This window comes from Stenella coeruleoalba (assembly GCF_951394435.1).
Source record: "Stenella coeruleoalba genome assembly, chromosome: 19".
NCBI classification, from domain to species: domain Eukaryota; kingdom Metazoa; phylum Chordata; class Mammalia; order Artiodactyla; family Delphinidae; genus Stenella; species Stenella coeruleoalba.
Genome location: NC_137165.1, coordinates 49,327,132 through 49,351,787, shown reverse-complemented (window position 1 = coordinate 49,351,787; position 24,656 = coordinate 49,327,132). Strand labels below are relative to the sequence as shown.

The window sequence follows — 24,656 nt, the reverse complement described above, 5'->3', positions numbered from 1 at the left end:
ATTCCCAAGAGCAAAAAAGGCAAAAATAAAGACTAAAATTAATGACTCCTTTTTCTGAAACAGATATAAACCGAAATTAACAAATTGTGGCACTTTATTCTGCAAAACCATTCTGTTTTTCTGTAGACAAAGCACTGCAATTATTGCCAAGAATGAGAAAGAACTCTTGTACCAGGAATGTCGGCTGTGTGAGTTAGCACAGCACTCCTGGGATGTAAGGCAATCTCCAGAGTGGAGCACGGTGCTATGTGGGCAGCCCTATGGGCAGAGGGAACTTCCCTGTGACCACATAACTGAGCTCTGTGCTTTATACCAGGACTGAGGTTCAGCTGCATTTTCAAATACGATAACCAACAACATTACTTCCCATATGTTGAAGCCCACTTTCGGGAGATGAAGAAATACATGTATTAGGTTTTATATGATGCTCCTGTGAAAATAACCGCTTCTATGAACTCTGTGAATTCTCTATCTAAAGATACAAAAATCTAACATAAGGTACCAGGCATTAAAAAAAAAATCTTAGCAGAGTCTTATAAAAGCACAATAAGGCTTCCCTGGTGGCACAGTGGTTGGGAGTCTGCCTGCCGATGCAGGGGACGCGGGTTCATGCCCCGGTCCAGGAGGGTCCTGCGTGCCGCGGGGCGCCTGGGTCCGTGGGCCGTGGCCGCTGGGCCTGCGCATCCGGAGCCTGTGCTCCGCGACGGGAGGGGCCGCGGCAGTGGGAGGCCCGCGTACCACAAAAAAAAAAAAAAAAGCACGATTAAAATCTTAAAAATTTTATTTCACACCTGAGGTAATAAAACCAGAAACATGGTACGAAGTAAAATTAATACAAATGTTTATAACTGAAGGTAACAGAAAAGAATACATGGCATGATTCCAGTTATCTCAAGTTCAAAATAGGCAAAACTAAAATTTAGGGTTTAGGAATGCATACTGTGTGGTAAAACACAGAAAAGTGGGGGAGCAACCCCCATCAAGTCAGGAGAGGGGTGACAGGGTGAGGGAGTAGGAAGGCTGACCTATGGTTGCTGGAGACTGGCACTGGGTATTTGCTTCATCATCAATCATTTTGGCTGTTCATATTTTTCAAGCATTTCTTAGCAAGTATTTTATTTCACAGTTAAAAGAAAAAGTTTAAGTATTATAAGGGAAAACGTCACTTGCTGCTGAGAGGCCAGTTAAGATAGGACTGAGGGGAATTCCCTGGTGGTCCAGCACTTTCACTGCCGAGGACACAGGTTCAATCCCTGGTTGGGGAACTAAGATCCCACAAGCCACACAGCGTGGCCAAAAGAAAAAGAAAAAAAAGATAAAGGTAGGATCTGGGGTGACTCAATAAGGGCCACTTCAGGGGAGTGACAGCAGCAGAAGCAAACTCCTGGGTCGTGGAGGTGAAGGAAGACACCGGCGAGCAAGATAGCCAGAAGAACTTGTCCTGGAGGGGTTTATGGTCTGGTGATTCACAGAGAAGGAATTCTTTTTTTTTTTTTAATGATTGTTCCTATTCTTTTAAATTAATTTATTAATTAATTTATTTTGGGCTGTGTTGGGTCTTCGTTTCTGTGGGAGGGCTTTCTCTAGTTGTGGCAAGCGGGGGCCACTCTTCATTGCGGTGCACAGGCCTTTCACTGTTGCGGCCTCTTCTTGTTGTGGGGCACAGGCTCCAGATGCGCAGGCTCAGTAGTTGTGGCTCACGGGCCTAGCTGCTCAGTGGCATGTGGGATCTTCCCAGACCAGGGCTCAAACCCGTGACCCCTGCATTGGCAGGCAGATTCTCAACCACTGCACCACCAGGGAAGCCCGAGAAGGAATTCCTGAGTGAGAAGCATTAGATGGTCTCAAAGGAACCAGTAACTCAAGATCCTGAGAGATTTTCAATGCAAGCCATCTCATCACACTCGCAAAACCAATTTCCTTAGAGGGCATAATGCCACATATTAAATCAGGGTAAGGCTGTCAAGTATAGGGACAGCAAGTTGGAGCCAACAATGTTCACAGTGGTCAATATACACTTTTCAGGCAAGTCTGTGAGGGGACAGGAAGGCCATTTCAAAGCCCACTTATAGGGCACAAATGCACAAATTATTAATTATTAAAAATCAAGGGACTTCCCAGCAGTCCAGTGGTTAGGACTTTGCCTTCAATGCAGGGGGTGCGGGTTCAATCCCTGGTCGGGGGGCTAATATGCTGCATGTCTCTCAGCCAAAAAAACAAAACATAACACAGAAGCAGTATTGTAACAAATTCAATAAAGACTTTAAGAAAATGGTCCACATCAAAAAAATCTTAAAAAAAAAATCAGTATGAGTCCACTTATGTGAGATACCTGGAGTCAGATTCATAGAGATAGAAAGTAGAATGATTACCAAGGGCTGGGGGAGGGGGAGAGGGAGTTAGTGTTTAATGGGGACAGAGTTTCAGTTTGGGGAGATGGAAAAGTTCTGGAGATGGACGGTGGTGATGGCTGCACAGCACTGTGAATGTACTTAATGCCACTGAACCGTACACTTAAACATGGTTTACACGGCAAATTTTATGTTATTTTTCTTACCACAGAAAAAAAAGAGACGTAAAACTACATTTATTGACATAGAACTATGTCCATAACCTATTGTCAAGTGAAAAAAAGCAGGACACAAATGATCACAAGGTGAGATTTGAACTTCACTAGAACGGGTGCATCTTACAGCAAGAGGCTTACAACTCTTGCCTGCAGGGCAGCAGGGCTGACATACGTACGGGTCACTGCCTGGGCTCATGCAAACCTGTCACCCAGTTAGCTAAACAACTGTCACCCCTCAACATTTCTATCAAACAATCCATTTAATGATCAATCAAGGAAGGAACAGGGACCTCAGTTTTTGAGCCCTGCTCGTAAGCACTCTAGCACCAGCACCTGCAGAACAGCTGTCGGCAGCTGGCAAACTGACCCTCCCGAGAGGGCAGACAGTGACCCCATCAGTAAGCATGACGCTGACAGCTGAGTCAAAAAAAAGGTTCAGGAGGGCTGGACTCTGAATATGATTTCATAGGGAGAGCCTACCCAATTAATTTCAATTGGATTTTCCTCATTACAAATACATAATACATGATTAAAATACATTATTTTCCAAATCAGTCTAAAAAAGCACTTTACATATAAAATAAAATGCTACAAGTAGGTGTGACAGCGTTTTTTTCTTTCTTACTGATACATAAATGTTTCTCCTTGGGCTTCCCTGGTGGTGCAGTGGTTTAGAATCCGCCTGCCAATGCAGGTGACACGGGTTCGAGCCCTGGTCCAGGAAGATCCCACATGCCACGGAGCAACTAAGCCGGTGCACCACAGCTACTGAGCCTGCGCTCTAGAGCCCACGAGCCACAACTACTGAAGCCCACGCACCTAGAGCCCGTGCTCCGCAACAAGAGAAGCCACAGCAATGAGAAGACCGTGCACCGCAACGAAGAGTAGCCCCTGATCGCCGCAACTAGAGAAAGCCTGCACGCAGCAACGAAGACCCAACAAAGCCAAAACTAAATAAATTAATTTTAAATTAATTAATTTTTTAAAAACTAAATAAGTAAATGTTTCTCCTTAAACTCAGTCAGATTTGATGAAAATACAGCAGTAGTATAGTATGATCCCATTTTGGTGAAAGTATGTGTACATGCACATGCAGAGAGGTGTGTGTGTGTGTCTGTGTGTCTGCACATGTGTACACATAAAGACGTTACATTAACAGTTATTTCTGGCTAATAAAATCTTGAGTTATTCTTACTTCTTTATACTTTCCTGTATTGTTTTTGAGCCTTTTATAATTAATCCATATTATCTGTATAATCAGAGAAAACGATTTTCACTTGAGGGGAAACATTACTTCAGAGTAATAAATGTTTGTTTTTGAGTATTCCCAAGAAAATTTCTCCTAAACAATGACTACCGTGTTGATGATGGCTTCAGCGATTAATCAGTCAACACTAAACTGTACCTCCCTGACTCCATCCACATCCAATGACAGTTATTGTGTCTATATTCCCTATGCAAGACAACAATTAACTACCAGAGGAAACACCAGGATTTTAGGAATACTTCTGAGGCAAATAAAAGTCAGAACTACAATCCTGACTTTTTAGGTTTCTCTGAAATCATCTGAATTTAACCTGTCCAACAACTCTACATTTGATGCCAAGCACAAAAGTCTCAAGTTAAAAACAAAATGAAATGATATCTCTACATGACTACTAGATTTTTTTTTTTTAAGGTTTTTTTTTGGGGCACACTGCACAGCATGCGGGATCTTGGTTCCCCAACAAGGGATCAAACCTGTAACCTGTGCCCCCTGCAGGGGAAGCGTGGAGCCTTAATCACTGGACCACCAGGGAAGTCCCCTGGTTACTACAGATTTAAGTTTAAGAAATTTCCGTATCACAAAGACTCAGAAAAGTAAAGAACAACTGTATGCAGTCCTCTTACATCTCATGTTTATCCCCACAACTGTCCAAGCAATAGCTACATAATACTTAATCTTTGTCTCAGACAATCTCTCAAGAACTCGAGCATTTAATGTATCCCAGCACCATCTCCAGGAGCAAGCTGACAATGGTCAGCTGTTACTAAAAAAGCAAAGAGTAAGATATTAAAAAGTCCACAAAGACATAGAGATTCTCTTCTCTGCTGTCTATTGCACCTGATTTTTTCCTTTTATTCTTGTAAATACGGTCACTTAAGCAGCACTGTTGGAATCAGGATAGCAACTACCTTTCAGAAGCCAAACTTCCCAGGTAAGTGCTGTGGCTTCCCTAACAGAACACAGTGTGATCCTCAGCAAATCTCTTTATTCCCTGGACTTCAGTTTCCACCTTTGTGAAAATAAAAAGATCAGACTACATGACATCTAAGATTCCCTCTGGCTCTAACAGTCTGTGACCTGACAATTTTTTTTGCTTATGAACAGTGAAAAATGATATTTTTTATCATTACAAAGGTAACAGCTGCCTGCAACAAATTCAAATAGTAAAGAATGTATAAAGTAGAGGCTGGCAAACTTTTTCTGTAAAGGGCCATATAGTCTGTCACAACTACTCAGCTCTGCTGCTGGAGCTCAAAAGCAGCCAGACAGTGCATAAACCAATGAGTGTGGCTGTGTTCCAATGAAAACAGGCAGCCAGCCACAAGCCATGCTTTGCCAACCTCTGGTATGAAGTATAAAGCAAAAGCCACTCTCCTTACTTTGGCCTCCCCTCCTGGGGTTGCCCCTTTTAGGTCTGGCTTGTGCTCTTTCAAACCATATTCTCACACAACAATTTGTGTATGTGGCTTTAATTTTTTAAGAACAAAATGGGATCATTCTATACATGTTAGCAATTCCCCTTTGATGGACAATTCAAGTTTCTCATTCTCTGATTTTTCACTCATAAATATTCCTCTTGTGAAATCCTTTTACACTGACCTTTGGGCCCTTGGTCCTGCAATGGTTAGCAGTGGTCAGCTGTGACACTTCTGATCCTGTAACAGTCCCACCAATCATGACAGAGAAAAGCAATACAAGAGACTGAACTTGGGAGGGGGCGGACTCAGGAAATGAGGAAAAGAGAAAAGGTACACAACAGGAAGGGAATAACAGTAGAGGATGAAGGAAGGTCAATACCCAAGCCACAAGTACCTTTTTCAAAAATGTTGCAGCTGTTTCTCTCTTTGTTGCTGTGATCCGCTTCACCCCATCTGGGGACTGAACACGAATTATCTGTGGTAAATGAAACAAGTTGGTTACTGCACAGACTAGGAAGGTCCTGACCTATTACTGAAACTAACCTCTGCAGTCTTTCAGCATCTGGGTCACCGAAACTTAGAGCCAAACCTCACCCTTCCCCTTGCCAACACCCAACCCAATGTTTCTAGAAAATGAAGCAGAGGTCTGAGAGACATCAGCTCATGGGAGGACATCCTAAGAGGACTGCCCTAATTCTCAACTCTCACCGTTTCACTAAGAAAAATACGACTTCAATTTTTAACCATTATTTATAAAGAATATATCTGAAACACTAACGTTTTTCTCTTCCGATTTACAAAAAAAATTTTTTTTTAAATCAGCAGGAAAAAACCCACCATGAATCATGAACAACTGAGTTCTTTAAAAAATATCTCACTTTGTTCCAGGATCCATACACAGACTAGACTAACTTAAAAGGATAACAGGAAAAAAAAAAAAAAAAGGATCACAGGGAATTCCCTGGTGGTCCAGTGGTTAGGACTCCACAGTGAAAGCTGAGGGCACACGGGGTAGATACCTGGTCAGGGAACAAAGATCCCGCAGCCAAAACAAACAAACAAAAAAAAACAATTAAAAACATAAAAAGGATCACAGGAAATCCTCTAATTTGTTATTTACTTTCAATAAAAAAGAATAAAAGAAAAGAAAAAAGGTGTTTAATACCACGGTAAAACTTGGCAGGGTTTTAAAAAAATGTATTTTCATGGCAAGCCTGAAATGGTTGCTAGGCCTGGAAGACAACTGGACGGAGCATCACTTTCTAGACTTGATTTTCATGCTGATCGAAGCCCAGTGAAAATGTGCTATTATGCCCTGGCCAACCATCCAAGGTCCTGCCTCAGTGGGTAGCATAAACCGGCATGCCCTGCCGCCAGCAAGACAGAGGATGTTCCAACCACCTGAGGCATGGGAGGAACAGAATGTGCCAGAAAGTACTCATGTTATAGTTACATGAGTACTCATGTTATAGTTACTCCCCTCAGCAACTACTGCACAGTACACTGTATTCAAAACAACACTATACAGACAAGAAATGTCACAAGCAGTTGTTTTTAAAAAGACTTTCACTGATACAGGACAAAATGCCACAATGGCTTTCGATCTGTCCACCTTTATCAAACAAGAATCATCTAGATTTTGCTGAAATAGCTTGCCTATGTCTTTCTCATTTTCTAATAACTTTTGCTTAACTGAAAAGCCTTTGTCCCATATTGTTCTCAGTTTTTAAGATTTTGTGTTGAACAAGCCTTATGAAATCCCAATTGTTAAGAGCATAAAATATTTTCTTTTTGCTTCTTAACAACATCTGTTTAACTTTCTCACTCATCTATGTGCACTCAAGTTATTTTGACTTTTGATTTCTAGTACGCTTTACTCTGGATTCAACATCTAGAAAAATGTCTTCTTAATACACAGCCTGGGCATTAGGTAAACTCCCATTTATTTGTTTCTGAAATCTGTCTCCAACACTGAGGCAGGTTAAGAAGTAAAGAACTCTGCTTCTCTTTGAGGGACTCTATGACTGTTGCTTTGACTGTTCACTTAGGACCAAGAGCATGACACTCCACACCTCGAGAAGCTAAAGGTCAGGATAACACGTTTCTGGAGAGCTCTAAAGCTTAAGAACTTATTCTACTTGTTCATTTACAACAGGGCACGGCAGTCCAGGTTTCCAAGCTAAGCTCAGTATTTAACTCCAAGAGACAAAGATAATTCATACTGAGGGAAGGTATGACTTGGCCTTTGACACATGGTATAAAGTAAAATACACAAGAGACAGACCAGGCAACATGGACACATAGCTTCTTGGTAACTAAGTTTCCCTATTTATAAGAAAATGAGCCCAGAATGTTTCTTGTGGGAGTCAAAGAATTGGTGAGATAAAAATTAGTTATCCCATAGAAAATTTTAGAAGACCTCTTTCTGAATAAATAAAAACTTTTGAAATAAATTTCAGAAGAATCATGTTTTAATTCCTGACAATCTGAGAAATTCGACAAGAGATCCATGCTATCAATGAGACCCTAGCCTTACATACGCTAGTAGAAAAGTGGCCTTCTCTGAAACAACTCACGTGTCCACGGTTACTTCAATTTGGTCAAAAATATTACAGTAAAGAGAAAGTCTGGAAGCAGATTTGAGTGCTAATTCTTAACCTATTTCTAGAGTGAGTCACCAAAGACTAGTAAATCTTATTTTAAAAGGAATCAGTTGCTCGTTTCTCTTGGGGCATTCATGCCCACTGCTCATCTCCAGGCTGGGAAACACGGAGCAGACGCCAGGGCCCCTGAATGGAGAGCTGCATTAGGAGGAGTCACCGGATGAAAGCCTGAAAGTCCAGAGCTGGAGGTTCTTGCAGCCCAGAGCATCCAGAGAGGAGGATGAATGCCATTCCCAGACACCTGGCAAAACTGCAGAGGCTCTCCCATGGCCAAATTCTGAACATGACTTGCCACCCCATACTGCTTCTGCTTCCTCCAGGAAATCCCAGGTGGTCCTTAACGTTAACCAAAAATTTTTCTGTCCAGCTGGTCTGTTGGCTTTTTTCCGGCTATACTGACTTCTGAGAGGAAACTTTCCACAAGTTAAGGGATGGCCAGTTTTTTCCGATTTTCACTTTTTTTTTTTTTTTAACTTTAAGCAGGGAAAGGGAGTGTGTCAATCCCTGACTTAGGGTACAAAATGAGATCAACCTTTATAACATCCCTTTACAGACAGGTAGCTGTTAAGGTCTCCTTGCCATCCACCAGGCCACCGTTTCCCTTCTTAGCAGCTTCCTCTCGTGGGATGGGGTCCCCGTTTACAGAAAGTGCTCTCCTTTTAAGGAACCCATGACAAGGCACTCACTGGGGCGACGAAAGGAGGCAAGACAGACGGACAGGAGGCGAGGAGGGATCGTAGCCCCGGCCCCGAGGAACTGCAGCCCCTCCAAGCGCGACCCCCGCGACCAGGAATGGAAAGGCCGGCACAACCCACACCCCGCGGACGGCCCGGCCTCCCCCGTCGGCCGGGGACGGGAGGAGCTGAAAAGAGGAGGTCGGGAGCCCGGCCACCCGGCCGGCCCATGAAGAGGAGGGCGGGCCGCTGGGCCTCTCCGCAAGCCGCGCCGGCAAATCTGCTGCCTCATCCCGGCACCCTCCCGCTCGGCCGCCCCACTCACGATGCTCTCGGCCATGGTGGCCGCTCCCGTATCCGGGCTTGAGCCCCGGGCCGCCGCTGCCTGCCGCCCCGCGGGCCTTGCAGCCCCGACCCCCGCCTCAGCCCCAGCCCCGGCCTCCGGCCGCCGCCGCCACCGCCGCTCCAGCTTCACCGCCCGGCCGCCACCGCCGCGACGTCCGGTGCCTCGCCCGACGCGCTCCCCCGGCCACGCGACCGCGCAACCGGGTTCCGGCCGCGCAACCGGGTTCCGGCCGCGCGATCAGGTTCCGGCCGCTCAACCAGGTTCCGGCCCCACCAACGGTCCGCGCCTGCGCAGGGCGGCCCCGCACCGGGCTCCCCGCGGAGGGGCGCCCCCGGCTGGCCACGCAGTGGAGAGACGCTGCAGAGAAGCTGGGAGGGAAGCACTAACGCGCGTCTCGCCCAGGAGAGCGGTCGGTGGTCTCGAATTGGACGTTCCCAGCGCCTCGCTGGTCCCATGGAAATGGAGAAATACCTTCGGGAAGGTGACATCATACCTTCATGATATGTATTTTTTAAGAAGGCATTTTCCCTGAATCTAACATAAGAGAAACGAATGAATTTCGACCACATTTTAGATAAATGCTTCTTTGCCACGGAGATACAATATCCTAAAATTGCCCTCAGGGCCAGCTTCATGGGCACCCACGTGTGTGGCTCCGAATGGCCTCACACTTGATTCAATGCTCTGCCGTCACCGTCTTGCAACCTTTAATAGTTTTCAGCAAGGAGCTCCACATTTTTATTTTGCACTGGGCCCTGCACATTTGGTAGCTGACCTTGCCTATGATTATGAAAAAAAAGTTACGAAAACCTCTAAGAGGCTAAACTATGTTTTTTAATCCCATGATTCAATTTCAGATTGTGTTTGTCTCCTGTGTTGAAAACAGTTAGGAGGTTGTTACTCTCATTTCCTCTCCCCCGCAGGAAGTCTGAGATCAGGGGGACAGCCGGTTTGGTTTCTTCTGAGGCCTCTCTCCTTGGCTTGCAGACAGCTGCCTTCCTCCTGTGTCCTCCCTCTGCACAGGTGCATCCCTGGTGTCTCTCTGAGTCCCATTTTCCTTTTCTTATAAGGTCATTGGAGGATGGCCCGTCCTAATGACCTGATTTTAAGTTAATTACCTCTTTAAAGGCCCTACCTCTAAGTCTCATTCTGAGGTGCTGGGGTTGGGACTTCAATATATAAATTTGGGGGGACACAGTTCGGCCCATAACAGTAGTGGTAACTATGATTTCATCCGAAGGCTACTCTATATCAGAACAAGGCTGAGATGGGGCCTGAGAGGTGATGACCATCTCCCAGAGAGCCTGGCTTTGGAGCCTGATTGCGGTAACTGATGAGGCTGGGTGTGTCCCCTTTGAGGAAGGGACGAGACACAGTTTCGCTGCACAAGGCCTGACCTCCAGCTCCCGTCCTTGCCCTGACCTTCCGCCTGCAGCACAGCAGCCTGAGTGGTCCTTTTAAAGCATGAGTCAGGTCGGAATGCACATTACTCAACACCTGTCATCTCCCCATCTCACTTGGAGCAAAATTCGAACAGCCATTCTTCTTCAAACTTTCCAGGCTTGCTCCCACCTAAGGTACTTTACAGGCCTGAAGCGCTCTTCCTGCACACGTCAGCCTAGTGTTGAAACAGAACAGGACCCTATGGTCTATGCCCCCCATGTCTTCCGCCTGCCTTTTGTCTGTGGAAAAACTTTAGCCAAAGAATAAGTTTAATCAGAGAAATGAGAAAATACAGAAACAAAGGAAAATAGTCAAAGGGGACAAAACAATAATAGTTTATCAGTAAGCAAGGTCAAGGACCTTTAGTTCCACCTCAAGGGCTATAGATAGTATTCTGAGCCGGGCCCTGTGAGCTGTTTTTTTTTTTTTTTTTTTTTTGCAGTACACGGTCTCTCACTGTTGTGGCCTCTCCCATTGCGGAGCACAGGCTCCAGACGCGCAGGCTTCAGTGTAATGGCTCATGGGCCTAGCCGCTCCGTGGCACGTGGGATCTTCCCGGACTGGGGCACGAACCCGTGTCCCCTGCATCGGCAGGCGGACTCTCAACCACTGTGCCACCAGGAAAGCCCATGTGAGCTGTTTTATAGGTACTGAAACCCCCACCAGGTAGAAGTTAACTACATGATGACCAGACTGTAGCCATGACAGAAGCTACCACAATTCTGAGAATTGGCCTCATGGAAATGGGAACAAACTGACCCTGGAACTGAAGATTAACTGTACTTAGAACAATCAAGATGATGCTGGTCAGACCACCAAGGACCAATTTCAAGATGACCATCAGAGCTGACTGTGCTGTCTCTGCATGTAGCCCCCTCCCTCCGTCTATAAAAGCTCTTGCCCACTGCTTGTCAGTGGAGGGGAGTCGGCCTTTGCACAGGAGTCTGCCCTTCCCCTTCCCCGGACCCCGCCATTGCCAGCCTCAGAAATAAAGCAAACTTTCCTTTCCACCAGCCTTGCCTCTTTATTGGCTTTTGAGCAGCGAGCAGCTGGACCCCACATTCAGTTACAGTGTGTGCCAAGTGCACTGCCCTCAGACTGAAGTTGCTGGCAGCCCTGGCTGAGCTCCCCTTCGGGGACTGTGCTCACTCCAGATCACGGTCCCTTCCCCAGGCAGCTCATGCCCAATAACAGTGGATGGCTATCAAGGCGCATACCCATGTCTCAATCTGGGATGACTCTGCAGGCCATCCGAGCTGCGGGGATCACCAAGGACTCTGTTGAGATTGCCTGACAGCTCGCCTTCTCCCTCCACCGGCACAATGCTGTTTCCTTCCCGGGTCTGGATCCTGAGACACTCCCCAGTGACCAGGGTTGGCCTCGCAGGGACCCTGACCTGAGAAAATCCACGAGGTTCGTTCCCTCTTTTCTTTTTTTTTTCTTCTTGGCCACGCCATTCGGCGTGTGGGATCGTAGTTCCTTGACTGCGGATTGAACCCGCGCCGCTTGCACTGGAAGTGTGGAGTCTTAACCACTGGGCCACCAGGGAAGTCCCTCGTTCCCTCTTTTCCTTCGGCTTCTTCTCAGCCCTCTTCTTTTATTTTTGTAAAACGATATGAAATTCACAGAACATACAGTTAACCATTTTAAAGGGAAAAACTCAGTATCATGTAGTACATTCCCAGTGTTGTACAACCACCTCCTCTATCTAGTCCTAAAGTATTTTCGTCACTCCGGAAGGAAGCCCTACACTCCTTCAGCATTAGCTGCCACTTCCCCCTCCCCCAGCCACTGGCAACCACTAATCTACCTTCTGTCTCTATGGCTTTACCTATTCTGAACATTTTATATAAGTGGAATCGTACTGTATGTGGACTTTCTGTGTCTGGCTTCTTTCACTGAGCACCATGTTTTCAAGGTTCATCCATGTTGCAGCCTGTGTTAGAACTTCTTTCCATTTTATGGCTGAATAATCCACGGTATGGATGGAGCACGTTTTGTTCATCCATTCTTCATTGATGGACACCCGGGTTGTTTGCACCTTTTGGCTGCTGTGAACGTGTATATCCATGTATTTGTGTGAGTCCCTGTTTTCAATCCTTTTGGGTGTATACCTAGGAACCCAACATTTTCCTACAGTGAGGCCTCTCTGATCACCTGATATAAGACAACACCCTCCACCAGCCATTTCCTTTCCTTGCTTCCTAACACTCATGACCTTATAAAATAGCATGTATTTACTGGTTTCTTTGCTTACTCTGTGACTTCCCCTGTACTCAAATGTAAGCACCTTATGACGGGGGATTGTCAGGTTTCCTCACTGTTGTAGGGCTCAGAACAGTCCCTGACAGAGAATAAACCCAGTGTCAGTCATCTGTGCTCACAATAATGCTGTGTTAACAAACTCTCCTCATTCAGTGGCTTAAAACTCAGCTGGCCCTCTGCCGGAGTGTAGGCTGGGCTCCGTGGGGTAGTTGTTCTGGGAGAAGCTAGTGGGGGACCCAAAGCAAGAACACAGACAAATGAAGCGAATAAAAATGAAAAGTGTTCCCTCGGCCGTACTACTCTGGAACTGAACACCAGGAGGAGATTTCAGGGGATGGCATAGGTCAGGGCACACAAGTGCCAGGCGTTTCAGGCCCAGCAAGCAGCCCATGTGGCTGGACTGTAAAATGGTGACTAAATGGAGGAAAAGAGGCTAGGCTTAAACATCAAACGGAAGAAGCTGAGAAAGGGAGTGGGGAGGATGGTGGAGACGGGATGCGGCACACACATACCCCGGAGGCCACCCTTTTTCCTGCCACGCACACGTGTTTGCAGAGGGGCCCCTGGCAGCCTCTGCCCCCACCACGGCCTCCGGCCACAGAAGCCAACAGCAGCGTCGACGCACGTCATAGCCTCATGCACTCCACAAGCAGGACCCAGGAGGTGTGGGAGTGCGTGCCCAAGGTCTTCTAGAGTTGTTGGCTGGTAGGGGTCTGCTCTGAGCCAGTCTTTCCACCGCATCCAAGCCAGGGTGAAAGGGCCGACAATGCAGGGTCAGAGAGCCTGGAGCACATCGCTGCCTGCAGAGGTGGCAGCTGCATGGCTGGGGTCCCTCCAAGCACTAGGGCACAATAGTAACCGTGACAAAGTCCTACTCCTGAGAAGCTCAGAGGGTGGGGGATCCCAGCCACCTCAAAACCAGGAAGGATGTGATCTAGCCAGTGATTAAAAAATAAATAAATAAACAAAGGGGGACTTCCCTGGTGGTCCAGTGGTAAAGAATCCGCCTTACAATGCAGGGGACGCGGGTTCGATCCCTGGTCGGCGAACTAAGATCCCACATGCTGTGGGGCAACTAAGCCCACGCCACAGCTACTGAGCTCGTGCACCTCAGTTAGAGAGCCTGCGTGCCGCCAACTACAGAGCCCACACGCCCTGGAGCCTGCGGGCCACAGCTAAGACCCGATGCAGCCAAAAATAAATAAAATAAATAATAAATAAATTCTTAAAAAAAATAAAGGCACTTCAAATATACACTTATAGGGACTTCCCTGGTGGCGCAGTAGTTAAGAATCCGCCTGCCAATGCAGGGAACACAAGTTCGATCCCTGGTCCGGGAAGATCCCACATGCTGCAGATCAACTAAGCCTGTGCGCCACAACTACTGAGCCTGTGCTCTAGAACCCGTGAGCCACAACTGCTGAAGTCTGCACGCCTACAGCCCATACTCCACAACAAGAAAAGCCACTGAAACGACAAGCCCACGCACCACAACGAGCAGTAGCCCCTGCTCGCCGCAACTGGAGAAAGCCTGTGCACAACAACGAAGACCCAATGCAGCCAAAAATAAAATTAAAATAAATAAAAATTAAAAATATATATACATACACATATATGTATGTGTATACGTATGTATATGCACATATATACATAAAACTTCTTTCTTGCAGTGAATAAATCGGAATACATTGGCGTTTAGCTGTGGGCAGGTCTCCCGGGCTGTTACTGGGAGCCAGGGTCTGATCTTCGGGCTGAGCTGAGGGGCACCACTGGACCCGCCAGGCTGAGGCCCACACGGGGGCCCTGTGGAGATGCCCATGAGGTCTGCCCCCTGACAGCCCCACCCACGTCATGCCTGCACAGAGCGAGGCCAAGAATCTGGGCTCAAGAAGGATCCTTTGCATCTCAACAAGCAGAGGCTGTCTTAAGCCCTAAACTATGACTCCTCACATGATCCGATCGTGACTGCAAAGTCCCGGTGGGGCTCACAGCTCACAGAGCAGCCGGGGGCACAGGCAGCACCAGCCCTGGTGTCCCAGCCAGAGAGGCCAGCGGGGGACCAGCACACCTCTCCTGGTGGAGGATGGAGGAGGGGGAAAGGAGCCCGCTGCTGTCCCAGGTAAGCCGTGCCTGGAGGCCTGCTGGGGTTGGAGATGTCCCCGGCTGGGTTCTCCCCACCCTGGCCCCCCAGAGCCATGTTGTGTGCTGGGGCTAGCCAGCAGGTGGGTGCTCAGGAGGGGCTGCTAAGATTGGGGTGGGGCTTCATTAATCAGGTGCCTTAACCTCCCCCAGCGCCCTGTTCAGACTCTGAAAGGTGACCCGCCCTTGCCCTTGTGTTTGACACGGCATGGGGCGTGTCCACACCCCAAGGAAAGCGCACACCCAGGGGATGGTGCCCACCAGGGCCATCAGGCCACCCTCACATTTTCCCTGTCCCCCACCCACCTGCGACCTGCCCCGCCTTCTCACCTCCCTGTTGCCCCCTCCTCGAGGCTGCCATCCGCTCAGCCTGGTATGGCCCCTGCACAGGAGATCCGGCAGGCCTCCCCGTGGATCTGGCGGGTCGGGGGGTGGGCTCTGGCTCAGGGTGCAGACGGGGCTGAAGGCCAAGCCGGCAGCCTGGCCTTTTGCTCTTACTGACTTGTTGAGTTCTGGGGGGTGCTGATCAATAACCCTCCTTTCCTGTGCTCTGATGCGGTCAGGCAGGTGGGGAGTGAAGGGCCAGCTTCTTCCTGGTAAACTGGGAGCCCTGCCCAGGCCTGGGGCCTTAGCTTCCTCATTCTTCCCCCACAACCAAACTCAAGGGCCTGCTGCCCCTCCCCCTGCAGAGAGGGGGCAGAAGCCCTCCCATACCTGCCTGCCAGTGGAGGGGCTGCAGAGGCAGGCATATCTGAAGTGGAGACTGTCCATCAAGGGGCCAAATGGAACTGGCTTTGCAGCTTCTCCCAACCTCATGATCAGTGAGCCAGTCCTCTGTTGGGGAGCCAAGAGGAGGGTGGGGGGAACCGAGAGAGGGGGTGACCCCCCAACCGTCAGCACCCTGTTAATTTTCTCTGTGGTAAGGCCAGGGCCCCCAAGCTTGGCTGAGTGTCCCGCTGGAGGGCAAGGTGGGGTCCTCGGGAGGCCCTGCACCCCACAGAGCCCCGGTCTCCTGGCCTCTCCTCTCCCTGCCCCCAGAGCCCCTCACCGTCCCCTCTGCTGCTCGGCCAAGCAGAACAAGCCTTAAGGCCCCCATGTCCCTGGCCTTCTAGGGTCTTTGTGCACCCCTTCCGCCTTCACCTTCCAACTTCACCTTCCAGCTTCCTCCCCCCTGCAGGCTCTGACCCTGCTCCCAGCTGAGCGTCACAGGGTCTGAGGGAAGAGGGTTGCCCTGGTGAGACCTCCCTCTTCTTCCTCCCTCTGCAGGATGCTGGGGATCAGGAACCACCCCTCGCCAGAAGCAGCCCCCTCACTTCAAGCCACCCAGGGCCAGCACCCTGGGAGGACCAGGCCCGGAGGGCAGGCCCTGGGGGGGTCCTGGCCTGCTGCTTCCCCTGGGGAAGCAGCTTCCTCAAGTGCCTGATCTTCCTGTCCAACTTTGTCTTCTCTCTGCTCAGTCTGCTGGCCCTGGCCATCGGACTCTGGGGCCTGGCCGTCAAGGGGTCTCTGGGGAGTAGTTGGGGGGGCCCCCTGCCCGCAGACCCCATGCTGGGGCTGGTGCTGGGCGGACTGGCGTTCAGTGCGGTGAGCCTGGCAGGCTGCCTGGGCGCCCTCTGCGAGAACGCCTTTCTGCTGCGCTGCTTCTCTGGGGGCATCCTTGCCTTTCTGGTGCTGGAGGCCGTGGCAGGGGCCCTGGTGGTGGCCTTCTGGGGCCAGTTACAGGATGACCTGGAGCACGTCCTACGCATGGCCATCACCCACTACCAAGACGACCCAGACCTGTGCTTCCTCATTGACCAAGTTCAGCTCGGGCTGCAGTGCTGCGGGGTGGCCTCCTACCAGGACTGGCAGCGGAACCTGTGAGTCCTAGAGCCTGAAAGGGCGGAGGGCAGCCCCATGGTGGCCGGCAGGGTCCCTGGGGCTGGAGCGGAGGCAGGCCACACACACGCTCACATGCACATACTCACCTATACACAAACTCACCTGTATAGGCTCCTCACCTGTACACATATGTGCGCACACGCTCATGTGGGCACACTTGCGCATGTACACACTCAGGCCCAGCCAGGGCCACGTGGTCATGCAGGGATGTTAATAGAGAAGCTCAGCCAGTAGAGCTAGAAAGTCACTTTTGGGGGTTGTTTTTTTTTTCTTTTTCAGTAAGGACATCGTACATCTCAATGTCAATTGAAAATAACTTTTAGTTTAATTCAGGACATCATTTCGGACTATGACTCCACAGTTCTCCCTCCACTGTGTGTGTGTGTGTGTGTGTGTTTGTGTGTGTGTGTGTACATGGGTGTGTTTAGAGCCATATGGAGACTCTTGAAAACCAGCCATTTGTACCCAACAGTCCCTGCGACATGCTGGGCCCTTCTTCCTGGGCACCTTAGAAGCACCCATCTGGATTGTTCTCATTTGGTGGCCGAGCGTGACTTTGGGTCGGTGGCAGCCCTTTCTGGTGTTGTGATGCCACCCAGCCTGCCGACCTCCAAGCCCCTGCCTTACTGAAGCCCATTCTTCAAGGAGATGAGACTGTGCCTGTGAGGGAGGGCGAAGGGTGAGCCTGCTGGTCACAGGGCCCTGGATGCCAGTCAAAGGCCAAGGGCACCTGAGGGCTGCCTGAAGTGAGTGACAAGAGCAACACTCTCTCGAGGCCCTGCGAGCTCCTCCCAAGCCTCCCATCCCTTGTTGCTGCCCAGCGTGGCCCCTCATGCCCCCACCACGACCCGGTGACCACTACAGAAGCCTCTACCAGTCCTCAACCCGCCTTCTCCCACTCCAGCTCTGCGGCTCAGACCAACTCAGCAGCATCTGTGGAGTGAGGCCGTCTTACTTCCAGCCCCCATCAAACCCTTGCCTCCCTTCAACTGTCTTACGCAGTGTGTGCCTTCTAACCAAGCTTGTACAGAGGCCTATGTAGTGCTGGGATGAATTATAGAGAGCTGGGTATCGTGTGTGTGTCTGTGTGTGCACAAGTGTGTGTGCGTGTGCATGTGTGTGTGCACATGCCTGCCAGTGTGCATGTGTGTGTGCATTCTTGCCTGTGTGCTTGCATGCATGCGCATGTGCATGCCTGCGTGCCTATGTGTGTGTGGCTATGGAAGTTTGAAGGCGGGTAGGAGACATTCCACACAGCGCTGGGGTCCAAGACCAGGGGCCCTGGCCTCCAGATTGATGCTCCCATGTGCCCTTGCAGGTACTTTAACTGCAGCTCCCCTGGGGTCCAGGCCTGCAGCCTTCCTGCCTCCTGCTGTATCGACCCCTGGGAAGATGGAGCCTCAGTCAATGACCAGTGTGGCTTCGGGGCCCTGGGCCTGGATGAGGACGCGGCCCAGAGGGTGGTGCACCTGGAGGGCTGCAGCCCCCCACTCCTCCAGTGGCTGCGCAGCAACATCTGGGCTGCAGGTGGCTACGCCATCGTTGTCGTGGTGGTCCAGGGGGCAGAGCTCCTGCTGGCCATCCAGCTGGTGAGGGCCCTGGCTGTCCACAAGAGGGCAGCAGAGAGTGAGGGCTTGTCCACAGGACCCCCAGACTCAGTGCCCTCCCCTCTGCCAAACTGGCCCCGGGCTGACTGGCAGGTGAGACGAAAGACCAGGGCACCCGGATGGGGTCTGGGGCTGCAGGCCTCCCCTCCCCTCCCAGGGAAGGTGTCAGAATAACCCGCCTTGGTGCTTGTGGACACGCACCTTGGGCCCCCAGGCCTCCTCCACCTGCTGGCCTCTGCCTCCCCAGGGTCCCCTTTCCCCCACACTGCCCATTTGCTTGTAAACGCTGCCATGGTCCGAGTGTAAGCTGACCCCAACGACTGCCTGGCCAGCGTCTGCCTCCCACAGAGGGTGCAGGCAAAGCCTGGCTGGCAGGGAGAGTGGGGGGCGAGCGAGACTGGATGAAATCCTGCCACTGAGCCCCAACTCAGACCCTCACCCCAACCTTCACTTCCGATCTCCACATCTGACCACTTTTGACTCTCACCACTGACCCCCCCCACTTCCAACACCTCCAAGCCCAGTCTATGAGTCCCCACGTCCTCACCATAGCCTGGCTCCTGCTCTCCTCTGGGGCCACCTCCCCCTTTCCTGTCCATTGTGGTGGTTGAGGATGAGGCCCAGGCCTCTCCCTCCAGAGTGCTTTTTTTTTGGGGGGGCGGTAAGTTTTATTGAGATGTATCACTCATACAGTAAATTGCACCAACCTTAAGTGGGCAGCCTGAGGGTTCTTACTTATCCACACACCTGTGGACCCACTACCAGGTCTAGATCCAGCCCCAGCAGGGTCCTTCATCTCCTCCTCGAGGTCACCCCTGTTGGAACTGTGTCGCCTTTGGTTAGCGTGGCTTTTTCTGGCCTTCACATAAATACGATCACAGGGGCCCCCTTCCTGAGAGTCACTCTCTGGTCACTGCTGTGTGAACGGACCCCCCGACGTCCGTGTGGATAGGCACTTGGGCAGCTTCCCGAAGATGACTGCCACTGGGGGCAGTTTCCCGCAGGTTTGTGTGTGGCAGCGTGCCCTGCTTCTCCTGGGTGTGGTGTCAGGAGCGGAATTGCAGGGTTACTGGTAGGCTTTAGTGGACAGTAAGGTTACTGTCCAGCTTTAGTGGACAGTAAGGATGCTCTGGCTGGGCCCAATCTCCCTGCACCTGTTTCCTCACCTGTGGGGAGCAGATAGGTGTTCCCTCCCCCTGACCTGAGCTCTGGCCCCCGGAGTACGTGGGGCTGCCTGCCTTGCCCCAGTCCAGCCATCAAGAGGCTGGCTCAGTGCCCGATGTGCTTCCTTCCCTCAGCCTGGCCAGGCCCCTGCCATCCCTGCCACCAATGTCCACATCCGTCCACTCTTGCTGAAGAGACTCCACCCTTGGGCCCTGCCCCCACTGACAACACATCCCAGACAAGTGGTGGGGGACACGCTAATTTTATTTGAAACAGGACATGGGCCATGTTGGAAAGGACAAGCATCCTGCTGGTGTGACAGGTCCAGAGGGGTCTTGCTCTTTCACTGACGCCCGCAGGACTCCTGCCACCCACTCCGCCAGTGCAAGGGCCTCAGCTGGGAAGGGCTAGTGGGGGAAGCTTGTCCTCACGCCCAGACAGGCAGGACAGGGGACACTCCTGGGAGGCCTGCCCTAGCTTTCCAGCCATGGGAGGAGAGGGTCTGTGGACCAGTGTCTCTAGAAGTTAAGCCAGGCCTGGCCGGCCGGAGAGGGTATCCTGCAGGGAGTTGGTGGGTTCCCGGGAACTAGCTTCCATGGGCCTGAGGTCGCCGCCTTGCGGGGATCTCCAGACACAATCTCTGGACACTCTGGAACCCTCCGGTGGGGGGGCGGCCCTGCTCACAGGAATCCTGAGCAGGGGTCAGAAAGGGCAGCGGCATGGAGGGGTCAAGGGCCGGGGTCCAGTGCTAGATGATGCCGTACTGGGCCAGCTCATGCAGCTCCAGGTGGTTGAAGGCCTCCCATGGGCAGATGACAGTGATGTCTGCAGGACAAGGGGGCCAGTGAGTCCAGGAGGGTCCCATGGCCCCAGGAGCCACCATCCCCTCCGGGCCCTGTTGTCCACACCCCAATGGTGAGAGTACAAGTCCAGGGTGTACAGCCCTCTTTTCAGGACATACCACCTTTGGGGTGTGTCGAATGGGCGCCCTGCCCAGGAAGAGAGTGGGTGCAGCAGGCCCAGGGAGGGGGCCAGAGGAAGGTGGGCCTTGCTGCTGGGGGGAGGGGACAGCAAGAGCTTTGGTCTTTTCCAGCCCCTCCAAGCACTCGGTGGACCCGCTGAGTAGGAACAACCCCACTCGGGTGGTGTCTGAAGCTTGAAGTTGGGAAAAAAAAATGAAGGACAGCTGGGGGTGGTGCCCTAAGTGAGCCTCTGCCTGAGGAAGCAGGGGCAGGGTTGATGGGGCCCCAGGCACACTGGGGGGTGGGCAAGTGGGGGGGACCTGGGTGGACGCTAGTGGCCGTCATACCTGTTCCCAGGCCTTCCATTCCGGGGATGTCGTCACCAAACCTACAAGAACAGAGCGGTCAGGGCCAGGAAGAGCGGAGAGGGGGTGTGCATACACTTGAGTGCAGGTTCCTGGGAACGCGGTGTGTCTGAGTGTGTCCTGGGTGTGTACACATGGGGCTCTTTGGGTGCAGGGAGACATATCAGTTGGTGGGGCTGTGGCTGAGTGTCTGGGTGGCCGCGGGTGGGTGTGCTTTCCGGACAAGAACAGCTAGAGAGGGTGACAGGAGCCCCGCCCCCCGAGTCCCCTCCACCCCCCGCCCCCCATGCCAGGGAATGGGGGACGCTGAGACAGGCCGGCTCAGGCCCTCAAGACCCGCACCACCTGCTTAAGAGGATGGGACCACCTTCCACCAGGAAAGGGTGGCTGAGGCCCCACCCAGCCCCCCAACCTGAAGGCCCCTGCCATGGCCTCTAGCACCAGAAAGGCCCCATCTCCCTCCTGTGCAGCAGGTGGGCCCTCCACCCCCCTCAGGGCCAGCCCTCCCACAGCTCTGCTCACCCTTGGACGCCTTTCTTGGGGGGCTTGCTCTTGAACTGCCTGGTTTGCCGCTGCTTAAATTTGGGGGGCCCTTTCCTGGGAGTGACGGGCCCCCCAATCACCCTGGTGGCCGGCCGGATCTCGGCCTTCGGCGGCTCCAGGTTCATGGCCAGGCTGGCAGAGACCCCGCGGTGACCTTCGGCTTCTGGACTCCCTCACGCTGTGGGCCCTCCTGCTTCCGACCCACCTCTCAGGTCTCAACCCACCAGAGCAGAGGAAACCCTGAAACATGAGACCCACCGGTCCCCAGTATGACTCAAACAGCAGCCCCCTGTCCCAGGGAGCCCCAGGCAGGGGCTGAGAGTGCTGGGTGGCCCCCCGGTGTGCCCCTCGTCACTGCCTCCCCCTTCTCCTGCATTCCCCATCCCAATCCCTGGGGTGGGACACTTGGCCTCATTCATGGTGGCATGTTAGGCACCTAGCGGTGCCAATAACGGTAACCCGAGAAATGGGAGGGCAGGGTGCCCGGGCAGGGGAGGGGCCTGTGTCACAATGAAACGCCCAGGCGAGCTGTGTAGCCCTGGCCCCAGCAGCGTCTTCCCTCTGCTGGTAAATACCCTACCTCCCCCGTCCCACCCCCCACCCCGCCCCAGCCACTCACTGGGCACCAGCATCACCTGCTGGTGTCCTTGAACCCACTGCACAGGGTGACCTCCCCTCCTCCTCTCCCCCGGAGTCCCCCCCTCGAGGCCCTAAGCCCTGGTGACCTAGGCCAGGGGCAGCTCACCTTCCTCTAAGCCTATTAGCACCAGAGGGAGACCCTAATTCCTCAGGGTCCACTATAAGCCCAGAAAGTTCTGGGGCTAAGTACATGATGCAGAGAGGAGCCACTGCCCTGGCACTGAGCCGGTGCTCAGGCACCACTTCTTGGGTCCTGTTTCTTGCCCCCCTCCCCACTTGTGGGCTGCAATGCCTGACTCCAGCCTGGGGCCACCGCTAGCTGCCTGTTAGAGTATTAGGGGCTGAGATCAACCGGGAGGCAAGAACAGGTGGTTCTACCAGCGAGGAAGGCCTGGTTGTAGGTGCCAGGGCACCTGGGATTCGGTGGACCCCACTGTGGACCTTCCTTCCCTAAGGTTCGGTCTCTGTGCCGGGACCAGCAGCAGCCTGAGAGGAACCAGGGGACAGGAGCTGGATCTACACGGGGTCCAAGTTGGACAGCAGCAGGTCTGGTGGCCCCGGCTGCTCAAACCCCACAACACCCACTCCTCACAGCCTAGGTAGTGTAGGCCCAGCTGGACCCCTTCTCTAGTCCCAGGCCACAGGCCTGGCGTGGGCAGCTCTGAGCCCTGATAGAGAGCCAACTATCAGATGCTGTTCCCATGGAAACCGCTGCCCAAGCTGCCCCAGCCGTAGCCTGGCCTGTGGCTGGTGCCCACTCAGGTTGGCTGACTGTGTGTGGCCTGAGGCTCCGAGACCACTGCTAGTCTGGGGGACAGCCTGCACCACTATTTGGCACGAGGAACAGAGGAGGTGATGGGCTGGGTGTCCTCTCTGAACAGGGCAGTAGGTGGCCTCCCCCAGACCCAGACCTCAGGATGGTGGTGAAAATCCCGCCCACTCCTCACCCTCTGGGCAGATACCCACTAACGCCCTTGGGTAAGTGGCCACCAGGAAAAGCAACCTGGGAAGGTCATTACTCACCAAGTACCGGGGCAGGTCTCAGGGGACCATGGGTGTGAGTGGCAGGCCTCCCTTAGGCAGGGTGCTGGCTGGGCATTTATCCTGCAGCTGGGTAATCTGATTAGGACTGTGCCTTGACACCACACTAATGAGATTGTGGGGTGGGTAGCAGCACCGAGGACTCCCTGAGATGGGGGAAGGGGCTCAGGTGCGGTCAAGGGCCTGAAGGAAGGACGAGCAGGGGGCAGGGTCAGGGCAGGAACGGAACGTGTGACCATGAACAGCCCGACTCTCCTGAAGCTGCTCTTTTTTTTTTTTTTTTTTTTTCCGGTACGTGGGCCTCTCACCGCTGTGGCCTCTCCCGTTGTGGAGCACAGGCTCCGGACGCGCATGCTCAGCGGCCATGGCTCATGGGCCTAGCTGCTCCGCGGCATGTGGGATCTTCCTGGTCCGGGGCATGAACCCGTGTCCCCTGCATCGGCAGGCAGACTCTCAACCACTGCGCCACCAGGGAAGCCCGAAGCTGCTCATTTTTGAAGCAAGGATGAGACGGCACTGGCTGCTGTCTTAGGCCTCCCCACCCTTACTATCCTGACTGCTGAGGAACCTGCCTTTGTGGCCCCCAAAACCCTGCATAGCCTGTCCCGATCCACTTCTTTGGCCTCACCTCTCATCCCTTCCTCTTGCTCTCTGTGCTCCAAGGAGCCTCTTCCACCCCAGGGCCTTTGCACCTACTGCTCATGCCATGTGGTGCATTTTCTATTGTACATCTCTCCCCTTCCCCTAGTTCCCTCCTCCTGGGACTTCAAAGATCTGCCCTGGTATCATACACACATAGAAAATCTTTCACAAATATGTGTTTTTGAGAAAAATACAGTAAACCTCTTCCTACATCTCTGAGGTAATCCACCTCCATGTTGTAGACCCCTTCGGGGGCCCCAAGCCCACTAGGCTCTGCTGTGCTTTTGTCTCTAGGGAAACCTTTCTCTTCCTGGGCCATTTTCAAATCTGTAGGACAGGGTTGGAGTAGATGCTCTCTGACATAAAGTGTAACAAACATGTATTGCTATAATCATGTTTCTCTGAACCAACCAAAACTGCTTCTGGATGACATCACTAGCTGGCCAAGACAGCCCGCACTACCGGGTGTATCCCCAGGCATTAGCATGGCAGCACGTTTTGTGGCTGTGTGGTTTCATTCTCTTGTCCACAGATCTGTCTCTGTGGGAAACTCTGGCTTTACATTGAAGGCCCCTACCTGGGAAGGCCTGCTTATCAGCTCAAATTCTTTGTGAAGCCTTATAACAACCCAAGCTTTTCCCTTAAATGAGAGAAGATAAAACAGGCATAAATTCATTTAACCCTGTCTGTCCAGGCCACTGGTATCAGAGCTTGAAAGCCTGCAGCTGGATGAATGGGGCACATTCCAGGCCATCTGCGGGCATTTGTGCCTGCCAGAGCTTTGCTAACAGCAACCTCTCAGGACCGGATGGTCCTCCCTCTGCTGCACCACTGAGAGTAACCAGAGCTGACCTCTGGGACTTCTGGGATGCTGGGACATAGAAGGGGGCCCCTGGGGTCACTGTCACTTGAATAGTCAAGGAAACAGGTTTAGCCAACCTCACAGGTTGGTGAAGGCTGTAGGTGCCCAGTGGACATACAATGACATCTGCACGTGCTTTCCTTGAGGTAATACACGCCTATGGATG

At 52.2% G+C, this 24,656-nt stretch overlaps 3 protein-coding genes across 4 annotated transcripts in view; 1 reads left to right on the top strand and 2 right to left on the bottom strand.

Annotated features, from left to right (window-relative positions):
• NPLOC4 (NPL4 homolog, ubiquitin recognition factor) overlaps positions 1 to 9,203 on the bottom strand; it is a 56,134-nt gene extending 46,931 nt beyond the window's left edge. Inside the window, exons 1-2 of one of the 2 annotated variants that reach the window (XM_079903591.1) lie at positions 8,917 to 9,203; positions 5,649 to 5,729 (exon numbers count right to left, since the gene is read on the bottom strand). In XM_079903591.1, the coding sequence (XP_079759717.1) occupies positions 5,649 to 5,729; positions 8,917 to 8,931 (96 nt within the window). In that variant the 5' untranslated portion in view covers positions 8,932 to 9,203. The remainder of the gene's footprint in view (positions 1 to 5,648; positions 5,730 to 8,916) is intronic. The other variant, XM_079903590.1, reaches the window with a different exon arrangement.
• A 5,522-nt stretch (positions 9,204 to 14,725) lies between these two features.
• On the top strand, positions 14,726 to 18,446 carry TSPAN10 (tetraspanin 10; the record flags this gene model as incomplete). Its single annotated transcript, XM_079905297.1, has 3 exons — positions 14,726 to 14,764; positions 16,051 to 16,643; positions 17,984 to 18,446. Exons 1-3 carry the CDS (start codon positions 14,729 to 14,731, stop codon positions 18,444 to 18,446), a joined length of 1,092 nt encoding a protein of 363 aa, XP_079761423.1. The 5' UTR covers positions 14,726 to 14,728.
• A 1,700-nt stretch (positions 18,447 to 20,146) lies between these two features.
• PDE6G (phosphodiesterase 6G) lies at positions 20,147 to 21,431 on the bottom strand (the record flags this gene model as incomplete). The annotated part of the gene is made up of 3 exons (XM_079904965.1): positions 20,147 to 20,261; positions 20,746 to 20,786; positions 21,286 to 21,431. The coding sequence occupies 3 exons, from the start codon at positions 21,429 to 21,431 to the stop codon at positions 20,185 to 20,187; spliced, it is 264 nt and encodes an 87-aa protein (XP_079761091.1). The 3' UTR covers positions 20,147 to 20,184.
• Positions 21,432 to 24,656: the final 3,225 nt, after the last annotated feature.